Source organism: Xenopus laevis, chromosome 2L (genome assembly GCF_017654675.1).
Source record: "Xenopus laevis strain J_2021 chromosome 2L, Xenopus_laevis_v10.1, whole genome shotgun sequence".
Lineage (NCBI taxonomy): Eukaryota > Metazoa > Chordata > Amphibia > Anura > Pipidae > Xenopus > Xenopus laevis.
The window spans coordinates 183,741,695-183,757,762 of NC_054373.1; the positions used below are offsets into that span (position 1 = coordinate 183,741,695).

General features: G+C 44.5%; 1 protein-coding gene across 4 annotated transcripts in view; it reads left to right on the forward strand.

The window, feature by feature from the left end:
* Positions 1 to 16,068, forward strand: part of LOC108707623 (BRCA2-interacting transcriptional repressor EMSY) — a 45,612-nt gene that overhangs the window by 3,674 nt on the left and 25,870 nt on the right. For 3 of the 4 annotated variants that reach the window (XM_041582806.1, XM_041582808.1, XM_041582807.1), the window contains exons 3-8: positions 6,850 to 6,949; positions 7,022 to 7,096; positions 8,539 to 8,714; positions 8,798 to 8,950; positions 10,801 to 11,060; positions 11,161 to 11,425. In XM_041582806.1, coding sequence (XP_041438740.1) covers positions 6,850 to 6,949; positions 7,022 to 7,096; positions 8,539 to 8,714; positions 8,798 to 8,950; positions 10,801 to 11,060; positions 11,161 to 11,425 — 1,029 coding nt within the window. Of the gene's footprint in view, positions 1 to 6,849; positions 6,950 to 7,021; positions 7,097 to 8,538; positions 8,715 to 8,797; positions 8,951 to 10,800; positions 11,061 to 11,160; positions 11,426 to 16,068 lie in introns of those variants that run through there. The other variant, XM_041582809.1, reaches the window with a different exon arrangement.

Consider the following 16,068-nt stretch of genomic DNA (forward strand, 5'->3'; position numbering starts at 1 on the left):
GAGATCCCATAAAACTATGGCAGCATAGGTATTCCCCTGTACTAAGCACAATTCAGCAGGAACAGCCCCTAAGTTTGCTCATAGTCTGTACAGAGAGATCCCATAAAACTATGGCAGTATAGGTATTCCCTGTACTAAGCACAATTCAGCAGGAACAGTCCCTAAGTTTGCTCATAGTCTGTACAGAGAGATCCCATAAAACTATGGCAGTATAGGTATTCCCTGTACTAAGCACAATTCAGCAGGAACAGTCCCTAAGTTTGCTCATAGTCTGTACATTGAGATCCCATAAAACTATGGCAGCATAGCTATTCCCTGTACTAAGCACAATTCAGCAGGAACAGCCCCTAAGTTTGCTCATAGTCTGTACAGAGAGATCCCATAAAACTATGGCAGCATCGGTATTCCCTGTACTAAGCACAATTCAGCAGGAACAGCCCCTAAGTTTGCTCATAATCTGTACAGAGAGATCCCATAAAACTATGGCAGCATAGGTATTCCCTGTACTAAGCACAATTCAGCAGGAACAGCCCCTAAGTTTGCTCATAGTCTGTACAGAGAGATCCCATAAAACTATGGCAGCATAGGTATTCCCTGTACTAAGCACAATTCAGCAGGAACAGCCCCTAAGTTTGCTCATAGTCTGTACAGAGAGATCCCATAAAACTATGGCAGCATAGGTATTCCCCTGTACTAAGCACAATTCAGCAGGAACAGCCCCTAAGTTTGCTCATAGTCTGTACAGAGAGATCCCATAAAACTATGGCAGCATAGGTATTCCCTGTACTAAGCACAATTCAGCAGGAACAGCCCCTAAGTTTGCTCATAGTCTGTACAGAGAGATCCCATAAAACTATGACAGCATAGGTATTCCCCTGCACAATTCAGCAGGAACAGTCCCCTAAGTTTGCTCATAGTCTGTACAGAGAGATCCCATAAAACTATGGCAGCATAGGTATTCCCTGTACTTAGCACAATTCAGCAGGAACAGTCCCTAAGTTTGCTCATAGTCTGTACAGAGAGATCCCATAAAACTATGACAGCATAGGTATTCCCCTGCACAATTCAGCAGGAACAGTCCCCTAAGTTTGCTGATAGTCTGTACAGAGAGATCCCATAAAACTATGGCAGTATAGGTATTCCCTGTACTAAGCACAATTCAGCAGGAACAGTCCCTAAGTTTGCTCATAGTCTGTACAGAGAGATCCCATAAAACTATGGCAGTATAGGTATTCCCTGTACTAAGCACAATTCAGCAGGAACAGTCCCTAAGTTTGCTCATAGTCTGTACAGAGAGATCCCATAAAACTATGGCAGTATAGGTATTCCCTGTACTAAGCACAATTCAGCAGGAACAGTCCCTAAGTTTGCTCATAGTCTGTACATTGAGATCCCATAAAACTATGGCAGCATAGCTATTCCCTGTACTAAGCACAATTCAGCAGGAACAGCCCCTAAGTTTGCTCATAGTCTGTACAGAGAGATCCCATAAAACTATGGCAGCATAGGTATTCCCTGTACTAAGCACAATTCAGCAGGAACAGCCCCTAAGTTTGCTCATAGTCTGTACAGAGAGATCCCATAAAACTATGGCAGCATAGGTATTCCCTGTACTAAGCACAATTCAGCAGGAACAGTCCCTAAGTTTGCTCATAGTCTGTACAGAGAGATCCCATAAAACTATGGCAGCATAGGTATTCCCCTGTACTAAGCACAATTCAGCAGGAACAGCCCCTAAGTTTGCTCATAGTCTGTACAGAGAGATCCTATAAAACTATGGCAGCATAGGTATTCCCTGTACTAAGCACAATTCAGCAGGAACAGCCCCTAAGTTTTGCTCATAGTCTGTACAGAGAGATCCCATAAAACTATGACAGCATAGGTATTCCCCTGCACAATTCAGCAGGAACAGTCCCCTAAGTTTGCTCATAGTCTGTACAGAGAGATCCCATAAAACTATGGCAGCATAGGTATTCCCTGTACTTAGCACAATTCAGCAGGAACAGTCCCTAAGTTTGCTCATAGTCTGTACAGAGAGATCCCATAAAACTATGACAGCATAGGTATTCCCCTGCACAATTCAGCAGGAACAGTCCCCTAAGTTTGCTCATAGTCTGTACAGAGAGATCCCATAAAACTATGGCAGTATAGGTATTCCCTGTACTAAGCACAATTCAGCAGGAACAGTCCCTAAGTTTGCTCATAGTCTGTACAGAGAGATCCCATAAAACTATGGCAGTATAGGTATTCCCTGTACTAAGCACAATTCAGCAGGAACAGTCCCTAAGTTTGCTCATAGTCTGTACATTGAGATCCCATAAAACTATGGCAGCATAGCTATTCCCTGTACTAAGCACAATTCAGCAGGAACAGCCCCTAAGTTTGCTCATAGTCTGTACAGAGAGATCCCATAAAACTATGGCAGCATAGGTATTCCCTGTACTAAGCACAATTCAGCAGGAACAGCCCCTAAGTTTGCTCATAGTCTGTACAGAGAGATCCCATAAAACTATGGCAGCATAGGTATTCCCTGTACTAAGCACAATTCAGCAGGAACAGTCCCTAAGTTTGCTCATAGTCTGTACAGAGAGATCCCATAAAACTATGGCAGCATAGGTATTCCCCTGTACTAAGCACAATTCAGCAGGAACAGCCCCTAAGTTTGCTCATAGTCTGTACAGAGAGATCCCATAAAACTATGGCAGCATAGGTATTCCCTGTACTAAGCACAATTCAGCAGGAACAGCCCCTAAGTTTGCTCATAGTCTGTACAGAGAGATCCCATAAAACTATGACAGCATAGGTATTCCCCTGCACAATTCAGCAGGAACAGTCCCCTAAGTTTGCTCATAGTCTGTACAGAGAGATCCCATAAAACTATGGCAGCATAGGTATTCCCTGTACTTAGCACAATTCAGCAGGAACAGTCCCTAAGTTTGCTCATAGTCTGTACAGAGAGATCCCATAAAACTATGACAGCATAGGTATTCCCCTGCACAATTCAGCAGGAACAGTCCCCTAAGTTTGCTGATAGTCTGTACAGAGAGATCCCATAAAACTATGGCAGTATAGGTATTCCCTGTACTAAGCACAATTCAGCAGGAACAGTCCCTAAGTTTGCTCATAGTCTGTACAGAGAGATCCCATAAAACTATGGCAGTATAGGTATTCCCTGTACTAAGCACAATTCAGCAGGAACAGTCCCTAAGTTTGCTCATAGTCTGTACATTGAGATCCCATAAAACTATGGCAGCATAGCTATTCCCTGTACTAAGCACAATTCAGCAGGAACAGCCCCTAAGTTTGCTCATAGTCTGTACCGAGAGATCCCATAAAACTATGGCAGCATAGGTATTCCCTGTACTTAGCACAATTCAGCAGGAACAGTCCCCTAAGTTTGCTCATAGTCTGTACAGAGAGATCCCATAAAACTATGGCAGCATAGGTATTCCCTGTACTAAGCACAATTCAGCAGGAACAGCCCCTAAGTTTGCTCATAGTCTGTACAGAGAGATCCCATAAACTATGGCAGCATAGGTATTCCCTGTACTTAGCACAATTCAGCAGGAACAGTCCCCTAAGTTTGCTCATAGTCTGTACAGAGAGATCCCATAAAACTATGGCAGCATAGGTATTCCCTGTACTAAGCACAATTCAGCAGGAACAGCCCCTAAGTTTGCTCATAGTCTGTACAGAGAGATCCCATAAAACTATGGCAGCATAGGTATTCCCTGTACTAAGCACAATTCAGCAGGAACAGTCCCTAAGTTTGCTCATAGTCTGTACATTGAGATCCCATAAAACTATGGCAGCATAGCTATTCCCTGTACTAAGCACAATTCAGCAGGAACAGCCGCTAAGTTTGCTCATAGTCTGTACAGACAGATCCCATAAAACTATGGCAGCATAGGTATTCCCTGTACTAAGCACAATTCAGCAGGAACAGCCCCTAAGTTTGCTCATAGTCTGTACAGAGAGATCCCATAAAACTATGGCAGCATAGGTATTCCCTGTACTAAGCACAATTCAGCAGGAACAGTCCCTAAGTTTGCTCATAGTCTGTACAGAGAGATCCCATAAAACTATGGCAGCATAGGTATTCCCCTGTACTAAGCACAATTCAGCAGGAACAGCCCCTAAGTTTGCTCATAGTCTGTACAGAGAGATCCCATAAAACTATGGCAGCATAGGTATTCCCTGTACTAAGCACAATTCAGCAGGAACAGCCCCTAAGTTTGCTCATAGTCTGTACAGAGAGATCCCATAAAACTATGACAGCATAGGTATTCCCCTGCACAATTCAGCAGGAACAGTCCCCTAAGTTTGCTCATAGTCTGTACAGAGAGATCCCATAAAACTATGGCAGCATAGGTATTCCCTGTACTTAGCACAATTCAGCAGGAACAGTCCCTAAGTTTGCTCATAGTCTGTACATTGAGATCCCATAAAACTATGGCAGCATAGCTATTCCCTGTACTAAGCACAATTCAGCAGGAACAGCCCCTAAGTTTGCTCATAGTCTGTACAGAGAGATCCCATAAAACTATGGCAGCATAGGTATTCCCTGTACTTAGCACAATTCAGCAGGAACAGTCCCCTAAGTTTGCTCATAGTCTGTACAGAGAGATCCCATAAAACTATGGCAGCATAGGTATTCCCTGTACTAAGCACAATTCAGCAGGAACAGCCCCTAAGTTTGCTCATAGTCTGTACAGAGAGATCCCATAAAACTATGGCAGCATAGGTATTCCCTGTACTAAGCACAATTCAGCAGGAACAGTCCCTAAATTTGCTCATAGTCTGTACAGAGAGATCCCATAAAACTATGACAGCATAGGTATTCCCTGTACTAAGCACAATTCAGCAGGAACAGTCCCCTAAGTTTGCTCATAGTCTGTACAGAGAGATCCCATAAAACTATGGCAGCATAGGTATTCCCTGTACTTAGCACAATTCAGCAGGAACAGTCCCCTAAGTTTGCTCATAGTCTGTACAGAGAGATCCCATAAAACTATGGCAGCATAGGTATTCCCTGTACTAAGCACAATTCAGCAGGAACAGCCCCTAAGTTTGCTCATAGTCTGTACAGAGAGATCCCATAAAACTATGGCAGCATAGGTATTCCCTGTACTAAGCACAATTCAGCAGGAACAGTCCCTAAGTTTGCTCATAGTCTGTACATTGAGATCCCATAAAACTATGGCAGCATAGCTATTCCCTGTACTAAGCACAATTCAGCAGGAACAGCCGCTAAGTTTGCTCATAGTCTGTACAGAGAGATCCCATAAAACTATGGCAGCATAGGTATTCCCTGTACTAAGCACAATTCAGCAGGAACAGCCCCTAAGTTTGCTCATAGTCTGTACAGAGAGATCCCATAAAACTATGGCAGCATAGGTATTCCCTGTACTAAGCACAATTCAGCAGGAACAGTCCCTAAGTTTGCTCATAGTCTGTACAGAGAGATCCCATAAAACTATGGCAGCATAGGTATTCCCCTGTACTAAGCACAATTCAGCAGGAACAGCCCCTAAGTTTGCTCATAGTCTGTACAGAGAGATCCCATAAAACTATGGCAGCATAGGTATTCCCTGTACTAAGCACAATTCAGCAGGAACAGCCCCTAAGTTTGCTCATAGTCTGTACAGAGAGATCCCATAAAACTATGGCAGCATAGGTATTCCCTGTACTAAGCACAATTCAGCAGGAACAGTCCCTAAGTTTGCTCATAGTCTGTACATTGAGATCCCATAAAACTATGGCAGCATAGCTATTCCCTGTACTAAGCACAATTCAGCAGGAAGAGCCGCTAAGTTTGCTCATAGTCTGTACAGAGAGATCCCATAAAACTATGGCAGCATAGGTATTCCCTGTACTAAGCACAATTCAGCAGGAACAGCCCCTAAGTTTGCTCATAGTCTGTACAGAGAGATCCCATAAAACTATGGCAGCATAGGTATTCCCTGTACTAAGCACAATTCAGCAGGAACAGTCCCTAAGTTTGCTCATAGTCTGTACAGAGAGATCCCATAAAACTATGGCAGCATAGGTATTCCCTGTACTAAGCACAATTCAGCAGGAACAGCCTCTAAGTTTGCTCATAGTCTGTACAGAGAGATCCCATAAAACTATGACAGCATAGGTATTCCCCTGCACAATTCAGCAGGAACAGTCCCCTAAGTTTGCTCATAGTCTGTACAGAGAGATCCCATAAAACTATGGCAGCATAGGTATTCCCTGTACTTAGCACAATTCAGCAGGAACAGTCCCTAAGTTTGCTCATAGTCTGTACATTGAGATCCCATAAAACTATGGCAGCATAGGTATTCCCTGTACTAAGCACAATTCAGCAGGAACAGCCCCTAAGTTTGCTCATAGTCTGTACAGAGAGATCCCATAAAACTATGGCAGCATAGGTATTCCCTGTACTTAGCACAATTCAGCAGGAACAGTCCCCTAAGTTTGCTCATAGTCTGTACAGAGAGATCCCATAAAACTATGGCAGCATAGGTATTCCCTGTACTAAGCACAATTCAGCAGGAACAGCCCCTAAGTTTGCTCATAGTCTGTACAGAGAGATCCCATAAAACTATGGCAGCATAGGTATTCCCTGTACTAAGCACAATTCAGCAGGAACAGCCCCTAAGTTTGCTCATAGTCTGTACAGAGAGATCCCATAAAACTATGACAGCATAGGTATTCCCCTGTACTAAGCACAATTCAGCAGGAACAGTTTGCTCATAGTCTGTACAGAGAGGTAACTATGTGCTGAGAGCAGTAGTAAGCATGTCCAATAAATCCTTTCATGTTCAGCCTCATTTATTCTTATTTATTGTTATTTTGTTGCAGAATTGGAGGCATATGCGGGCGTCATTAGTGCTCTTCGGGCACAGGGAGATCTCAGCAAGGAGAAGAAGGACCTTCTAGGAGAACTTTCCAAAGTATTAAGGTCTGTACCTCCTCCTTGCTGTGTCTAAACTTAATACTTGCACAGGGACTTACATTATTTTTTCCACTGCAGCATTTCAACAGAGCGACACCGCGCCGAGGTTCGAAGAGCAGTGAACGATGAGCGACTTACAACTATTGCCCATAAGTGAGTTCTTAATTGTTATAGTATACATATTAGAAACTGTAGGCTTTCCTGGTGAGGTGAAAAGAGACAATCTGTTCAAGTATTTTTTTAATCACTAAGACTTAAAGCGGAAGTTAAAAGTTTGCAGGCTTGGGTCCCACAGTATCCAGGTAGGGGTTTTAAGACAGACTGCTAGATAAATAAGAAGTGTTTCTTAAAGGAACAGTAACACCATATTTCTCTTGCCTAATTGGGGGACACAGGCACCATGGGGATGAAGATCCTGCAGCTGGAGATGGACACTATGTTGCAAAATATGACTCCTCCTCCTGCTCTGGGCTTCATCCCCTGCCTCCTCCTATTACCCTCAGTTTCTTTTAGTGTCCTCAGAAGGAGAAGACTCATGCTTCTGCCAAAGCCGCCTTCGGGAGGAATGTGCTTCGAGCCGTGATTGGCTAGACACCTTTGGACAGGGGGAGCTTTGGGACATCCCCATGGTGCCTGTGTCCCCCAATTAGGCAAGAGAAAGAGAGATTTTTGTACCTACCGTTAAATCTTTTTCTCTTGTCCTATATTGGGGGACACAGGCCTTCCCTCCCGATACTGACACTGTTTTCGCGACTCCGTCGTGATTTTTTTTTTGTAAAAGTTGATCGTTTTTTCCAATTTTTATGAGGGTGTTATTATTTAACTTCTCTTCTCTTCTGTCTTGGGCTGTTTGGCTCCTTCTTCGGTCGAAACTGAGGGTAATAGGAGGAGGCAGGGGATGAAGCCCAGGGCAGGAGGAGGAGTCATATTTTGCAACATAGTGTCCATCTCCAGCTGCAGGATCTTCATCCCCATGGTGCCTGTGTCCCCCAATACAGGACAAGAGAAAAAGATTTAACGGTAGGTACAAAAATCTCTCTTTTTTTAATGCTTAATTCCACCGAAAGCATTTATAACAATAGGTAAGGTTTACTTCCCTTTGGATTTTTTTCAAATCTTCAGCTTGAATTTGACTTTTAAAGTGTCCTATAGGAACCGGAAGTCAGCTTTACACCGATGAACTAAAACTTCTGCAGCTTAAATATATGCTTACATCATTACCCCCAAAGCTGTCTGAAGGAATTTAAGCTGCAGGCACTGAAAAAAGCTTAGGTGCTTTAGGTCATCAGTACAAAGCTGACTTCCGCTTCAGCACACAGAGGAATTCAAGCTGACGTCGCCTTTTAGCCTTTCTCCTATGGGGCACTTTATATATCAAATTCAAGATGAAGATGTGAAAAAAGCCAAGGGGAAGTAAGCCTTGCCTATCATTGTAGCTATTTTCGGGGGAAATAAGTATTTTAAAAAATTGGAGTTATTGGTCCTTTAGCCTTGGGTTGCTAGACTACAACACCCAGCATTCTTTACCATATATTTAAGGGTAAAACATTCTGGAAGTTGCAGTCAAGCATCATTTTGACATTTTACTTTTTCAGCATGTCTGGTCCAAATAGCTCTTCTGAGTGGTCCATTGAGGGACGGCGCTTGGTACCCCTGATGCCGCGCTTAGTCCCTCAAACAGCTTTTACGGCCACCGCCAATGCAGTAGCTAATGCCACAGGGCAGCACAATGCCTCCCTTCCTGATCCTGCAGAGACTGGCAACAAGGAAGGTAAGTGCGTTTAGAGAGAGATAGGATAGGATACTCTTCATGAATACAGAACATGTTTAGTTATACCATATATTTTCGTGCAGTGGTGGTCTGCTACTCCTACACAAGTACTACATCAACACCAACCTCCACCCCAGTTCCTAGCGGAAGTTTAGCCACTGTGAAGTCACCTCGCCCTGCTAGTCCTGCGTCCAATGTGGTCGTCCTTCCAAGCGGGAGCACAGTTTATGTCAAAAGTAAGTACAGGAGTAACTAACTACCACTCTGGAGTAACGAGTTGTTTCTGTGTCAGACTCAATGTTAAAAAAAAAAAAATACACACATACTCACTCACTCTAGTCATTGAGGACTACCATGGCTGTAAAATCTCTGAGCCTTTGGCTTCCTGCATTTTAATGGTCATGGAACTCCTCTGTGACTTATAATTATTGTTTTACAATAATGGGGAACTTCTTGTTCTGGCCAGAGGAAGATATAAAACATTTGATTGTGGGGGATAATAAAACCAGAGTTTTTGTAAGTGTGCTGACACTTGGGGGCCGATTCACTAACTTCAAGGATTCTAAGGTAAAAACCTTCAAATTTCGAAGTTTTTTTTTGGGCTACTTCGACCATCGAATGGGCTACTTCGACCTTCGACTTCGAAACGAAGGATTCGAAGTAAAAATCGTTCGACTATTCGACCATTCGATAGTCGAAGTACTGTCTCTTTAAAAAAAACTTCGACCCCCTAGTTCGCCATCTAAAAGCTACCGAAGTCAATGTTAGCCTATGGGGAAGGTCCCCATAGGCTTGGCTAACTTTTTTTGATCGAACGATATTCCTTCGATCGTTGGATTAAAATCCTTCAAATCGTTTGATTCGAAGGAATTATCCTTCGATCGTTCGATCGAACTATCTGCGCTAAATCCTTCGACTTTGATATTCGAAGTCGAAGGATTTTAATTCCTAGTCGAATATCAAGGGTTAATTAACCCTCGATATTTGACCCTTAGTGAATCGGCCCCTTGGAGTATTTCATAACTGAGTACTTTTCCCTGATGGCACTTGCACTGACTTGAGGCCATCTAGGACATACCTCTCTCCATCTCTTGGTAGAAGATTATGGCACTACAGAATATGGGAGGCGTTTAAAGATGTTTCTGGAGAAACTGCTTAAAGGAGAACTAAACCCTAAAAAAATAGTGAACCAGTCTAAAGTTTCAGCTTGTCAATAGCAGCAATGATCCCCGACGATTTTATAATCACTTTGTACTGATCATAGACTCGGGGAGAATTGAATTTCCACTTACAGTCCTGCCGGATGCCTTAGCGTGAGATAGATTTAACAAGAGCAAAATAGATGAGGAAATAGCACAATGTAAAAAATATCAGGGTTTAGGAGAACTAAACACTGCAAAATGAATATGGCTAAAAATGCCATATTTCATATAGTGAACTTATTTCACCAGCCTAAAGTTTGAGCTTGTCAATAGCAGCAATGATCCAGGACTTCAAACTTGTCACAGGGGGTCACCATCTTGGAAAGTGTCTGTGACACTCACATGCTCAGTGGGCTCTGATTGGCTGTTGAGAAGCTAAGCTTAGGGCTCGTCACTAATTATCCAGCAGAAAATGAGCTTCCCTGGCTGTAATATAAGCTGATGTTACAGGTTTGCTGATTTTTAAATTCTGATGCTAATTGCACTGGTTTCTGTGCTGCCATGTAGTAATTATGTGTATTAATTACTAATCAGCCTTATATTGTGACATTTCTATTCTATGTGTACTGTATATTGTGAGTGGGTCCCTAAGCTCAGTAAGTGACAGCAGCACAGAGCATGTGCAGTGAATCAGCAGAAAAGAAGATGGGGAGCTACTGGGGCATCTTTGGAGACACAGATCTTTACTGCTAAAGGGCTGTGGTTGCCTTGGGCTGGTACAGAAGCACAAAACATCATGTACAACATTTCTACCTACTTCTTTAGTTAGGCTTTAGTTCTCCTTTAAAACAGCTCCAGGTCTGGTATTCATTGGCAACCATTCGGATGTATTTAACTTTGTACCCCTTTAAACTCTTTGATTGCATTTCTTTCTTTCTTTGCAGGTGTCAACTGCTCAGATGATGACGAGAAGCCACGTAAAAGGAGACGCACAAATTCAAGCAGCTCTTCTCCGGTGGTACTGAAGGAGGTGCCCAAACCCACCACGCCAGTCTCCAAAACAATCACAGTGCCTGTAACTGGCAGCCCCAAGATGAGCAACATCATGCAGAGCATTGCCAACTCCTTACCCCCCCACATGTCTCCTGTTAAAATCACCTTCACTAAGCCTGCAACCCAGACCACAAACACTTCTACCCAAAAGGTCAGTGAATCCATTTTGAATTCAGAGATTCACTGTTTTCTTCTCTGATCTTTTCTTCTCTGATCTTTTCTTTTCTATACTGATGATGTTTTTGTCCCAGGTCATAATAGTTACCACCTCTCCGAGTTCAACATTTGTTCCCAACATATTATCCAAGTCCCACAATTATGCAGCTTTCGCCAAACTGGTCCCCACCTCTGTCATCACCTCGGCAACACAAAAGCAGCCTCTTGTAGTCACTGCCTCTCAGTCCCCTGTAGTTGCAAGCTGCAGTTCATCGTCTCCATCGCCCAATTCTGGTAGCATTGCTGTTACTACAGTGGTATCCTCTACTCCATCTCTGCTCATGTCTACAGTAGCACATGGTAAGTTCAAGGTTTCTCTGATTGTTCTGAGTTTCTGCTAAAAGGCTACAGTGTTTGCACAGGATTCTGGGAGGCTAGGGTTTCTATGATTAAAGGATTTGATCCCGAAATGCGTTAGGCCTTTTCCAGCAATTTTGGTAAAATAAATTCTGTCCAGAAGTGCCATCTATTTGCTGAGTTTTGTCGTTTGGGAACAGTGGGGACACAGAACACGGAGCACCTGGCCAGGGGAAACAGCTTGATTTGGTTTTTTACTTTTCGTGGGGGGCTTCTCAAAAGCTCAAGTTTCTACCATTCCACTTAGGAGTCTAGGGTTTGTACAGGGCCGCTTCGGAACTAGGGTTCCCATTGATGCCAATAAACACAAACAGACAAAACATAAAAAGACACCACACTAAGGTGCAGGTATGGGATATATTATCCGGAAACCTGTTATCCAGAAAGCTCTGAATTACAGTAAGGCCGTCTTCCATAGAAGATGTTTTAGCCAAATAATCCAAATGATTTCCTTTTTCTATGTAATAAAAAAAACCGTAGCTTGTACTTGATCCCAACTTAAGATATCATTAATCCTTATTGGAGGCAACCCAGCCTATTGCGTTTATTATGGGGCAGAGTTATCAAGGCTCGCATTGAAAATTCTAATTTTCAAATTTTTTTTGGTCAAAACGGTCAGTTTTGACTAGGGAGCTATTCAAATTCGATTCGAGATTTTTAAAAAAATTTTTTAATTAAATCTTTTAGAGTTGTAATACTCTGACCCTTTAAGAATTCAAATTTGACTGTTCGCCCACTTAAAACCTGCTAATTGCTGTTTGAGTCAATGGGGAATGTCTGGGGATCAATTTGGAGTTGTGTGCCACCTTACTGACATTTTAAGTATGAAGATCCAAATCGTGGAAAGATCCATTATCTGGAAAACATCATGTCCCACGCTTTGAGTATTTTTTGCGCCTGTTCATGTTCCTAGCAACTTCCAGCGAGTACCAATGTGCCTGTTCATTATGCTCTTATCCTTTGTCCACATGAACACTAGTAAATTCTGGAACTGCCACCAACCTGGGGCTAGTGGCAGTTCCAGGATCCCCCAAGCGTGTTGTGCCAAAGCGAATTGATGCTGTGCAAATATTTCCCGAACTCTGAACTCTGAAACTGTGCCTACTTAGTATTGACTGCCTTTTTTTCTGGAACTTTGATTAAAAAAGTAAATGTTGCATTATTATTAAAACACAGGGGTTTATGTAATAATAAGGCACTAAGTTTGCCGAGGAGCAGCTACTTCTAGCAACCAATCAGCAGCTAGCATTTACTGGTCACCTATTTAAAAGCAAACATCTTTTCTCCTTAGTCTGCTTTGGGGACACAGGAACAATGGGTACAGCCTGCACCACCAGGAGGCAGGACGCAATAAAATACAAACAAACTAGTCCCTCCTCTTCCTGCCATTTCCCAGCTCCCAGGCGGAGCCAGGCCAGTTTCGTTGTGTCCTGAGGAGGTTAGGACATAGAGCTCCTAGACAGGAGCTTTTATTTATTTAACATTATTTAATCATACAGCAAGTATGGTTGGACTGGGCATCCACACTGAGTGCTTTGCCTTTACTGTCCACCTCCAGCAAGGACGTCTCCGGGGTCTCATTGTGCTTTTCACCCACCACCCAGACTGATTTCCCTTCCCCTTCAGTTTCAGGGAAAGCAATTGGCTGGCCGGTAGACAAGACAGGGTCTGAGCTGGATCTCAGGTAAGCAGTAACATGCCTCATATTCCACCTGCACTGCCACTCCTGCTGGTGCCAGGAATCAAAGTGAGCTTTTCTCACAGGTCCACACTGCTTGGGGATCACGGATGCATGGGAGCAGTATCCCCTCTATTGGGTAACAGTAGAGCTTGGCCATAGAGGACGCCTGGGAACTTGCACCTGTTCCTGAGTGACGTGCGGCGCCTCCCTCCATCCAACCCTCACTGGCAAAACCCGGAATTGCGCCCTGGCACTCGCATGTCACTGAGGGAGGGCGGAGCGATTCTTTTGCGCCTCTTTTCTCTGCACGGACTCCAGAGCTCACGCTACCTCCTGCCTCACTCGCAGTTGCAGAGGGAGAACACTGCAGTTCGCCATTGAATGCTACATCTCCACCAGCCCTGTGCTGTCCCTACTATAGCCTCAGACAGCTACGCTAAGGAGGACAAGGGGTTTTTGCTGCCCACCACTATAGCAGGCTTTAGTGCTACCAACTTCTGAGGGATCCATTAGTCCCTGCTTGTACATTTTCCCTCCCCATCAGAGGTTTTTACGATTTGCTGTCCAAAATCGGCATTTCCAATTTACGGCTCTCCCCTTTGGCCTCACCTCGGCTCCTCAAGTCTTCACGAAGATCATGTCAGTAGCCACGGCACTGATCCCGTACCTGGGGGGGTGTCCATTACTCCTTACCTTGACGATCTTCTCATCAAGGCTCCTACCTTCCCAACTGCCCAACAGGCACTCCAGTTGACCATGGACAGCTTGCAGGAGTTGAGTTGGTACATCAACCGCGACAAGTCTTCTCTGACCCCGAGTCAATCAATGGTCTTACTAGGAATGCTGTTTGATACACAGACACAATCTGTGTCTCTTCCCCCAGACAAGGTCCATCATTTACGGACCCTGGTGTGGTCCCTGCTCTTGAAACCGAAGCATACTTCCAAATTCTGCATGAAGGTTCTGGGAGTCATGGTGTCGGCTATAGAAGCAGTTCCCTTTGCTCAACATCACCTCAGGGAACTTCAATGGAACATTCTCTCAGCCTGGAAATGTAGATCCCTTCTTAAGGAGTTTCGCCTGTCATCCAGGACCAAGGCGTCTCTTCACTGGTGGACTCAATCCAGTCACCTGACCAAGGGCAAACCCAGGGACCCTCAGTGACGCCCCCTTACCGCCGATGCAAGCCTATCCGGCTGCGGAGCTGTCCCGGAGGGACATTCGGCACAGGGCCTCTGATCTCCAGCAGAGCAATGTCTCCACATCAATCTTTTGGAGATTCGGGCCTAGCCTTAGTTCACTGGCAGAATCTGCTAGCGGGTCAGGCAGTAAAATTTCAATCGCACAATGCAACAGCAGTAGCATATGTCAATCACCAAGGCGGAACAAGAAGCAGGAGTGCATTAAACAAAGTTGGACTCATCTTTTGCTGGGCAGAGACTTACCAATCACATCTCTCAGCGATATACATTCCAGGACTTGTCAATTGGGAGGCAGATTTTCTCAGCAGACAATCCCTAGACCCAAGCGAGTGGTCTCTAAAGGACGACATTTTCCTCCAACTTACTCAGGGGAACTCAAGAGATCGACCTCATGGCAACCCGTCACAATCTTCTTTGCTCGTTACAGGGACCCTCTGGCTCTAGCAGCTGACGCACTGACCGCTCCCTGGGACTTCCAGCTCGCCTGCACCTTCCCTCCTCTGCCTCTTCTTCCCAGAACGATCAAGAAGTTGCAGAGACCACTCTCATTTCTCCGAGATGGCCTCGCCGCATGTGGTTCTCGGACCTTATAAGTCTATCCAGAGACGAACCATGGACTCTGCCAGTCATTCCAGATCTTCTCTCTCAGGGGCCAATCCGGCACCCATGCCCAGCCAACCTGAAATTGATGGCGTGGCTACTGAGACCGCAATCCTGAAGTAGAAGGGTTTGTCGGATGCCGTGATATTCACCATGAGGGTAGCTCGTAAGCCGGTTTCCGCCAAAACCACTGAGTATGGTCTACATACCATCAGTGGTGCCAGAGCCACGGAGTGGACTTTCACCGATTTTCCATTGCCAATCATTTGGCTTTCCTACAGGAGGGGCTATCCCTGGGACTATCCTTGGGATCACTAAAATCCCGATATCAGCTTCGTCAGTCTTGTTCCAGCGGCGCCTAGCCGCTGGAACAATGTCAGAACCTTCCTACACGGAGTTGCCCACATCAAGCCTCCGGTGCGGTCCCCAGTACCGACTTGGGATCTCTCTCTCATTCTACGATCCCTACAACGACCTCCCTTCGAGACCTTGTCCTCTATCTCTCTCCAGTGGAAGACGGTATTTCTGTTTGCAATCGGATCTGCACAGGGTTTCAGAGATGTCTGCTCTATCCTGCAGATCTCTTTTCCTCTCCTTTCGCCACGATAGGGTCGTCCTCCGCACTATTCCTTCCTTTCTCCCTAAGGTGGTTTCTTCCTTCCATTTAAACCAAGAGATTATCATTCCAACTTTCTGTCCTTCTCCTTCCAACCCTAAGGAGGTGGCTCTTCATTCACTGGATCCCGTGAAAGCTCTCAAGTACTACCTACAGATCGAGCCAGTCTGGTTTGTGTGTCCATAGCTAAATGGGATAGACTCGCTGTGTGCGCTGAATGCAGTTCCCCACGTTGCCTTGACGATCCACAAAAAGTTTCATTTAGTTTCCTTCAATATCATTACTGAAACTGGACACCAGGTGGCGCATGGTTCACTTTGCCCTTTACAGGTAGAACGTGACATGAGTAAAGTGCTTTCTATGCAGAAAAGTAAATGATACAAATGTAGCGAATTGGGTCTGGGAAACCTGCCAAATCATTCCTCCAACTATTGTGTGCGATTTGCAAATCGTTTTTGTCAGGTTTTATGTCTTGAATAGGGATGGG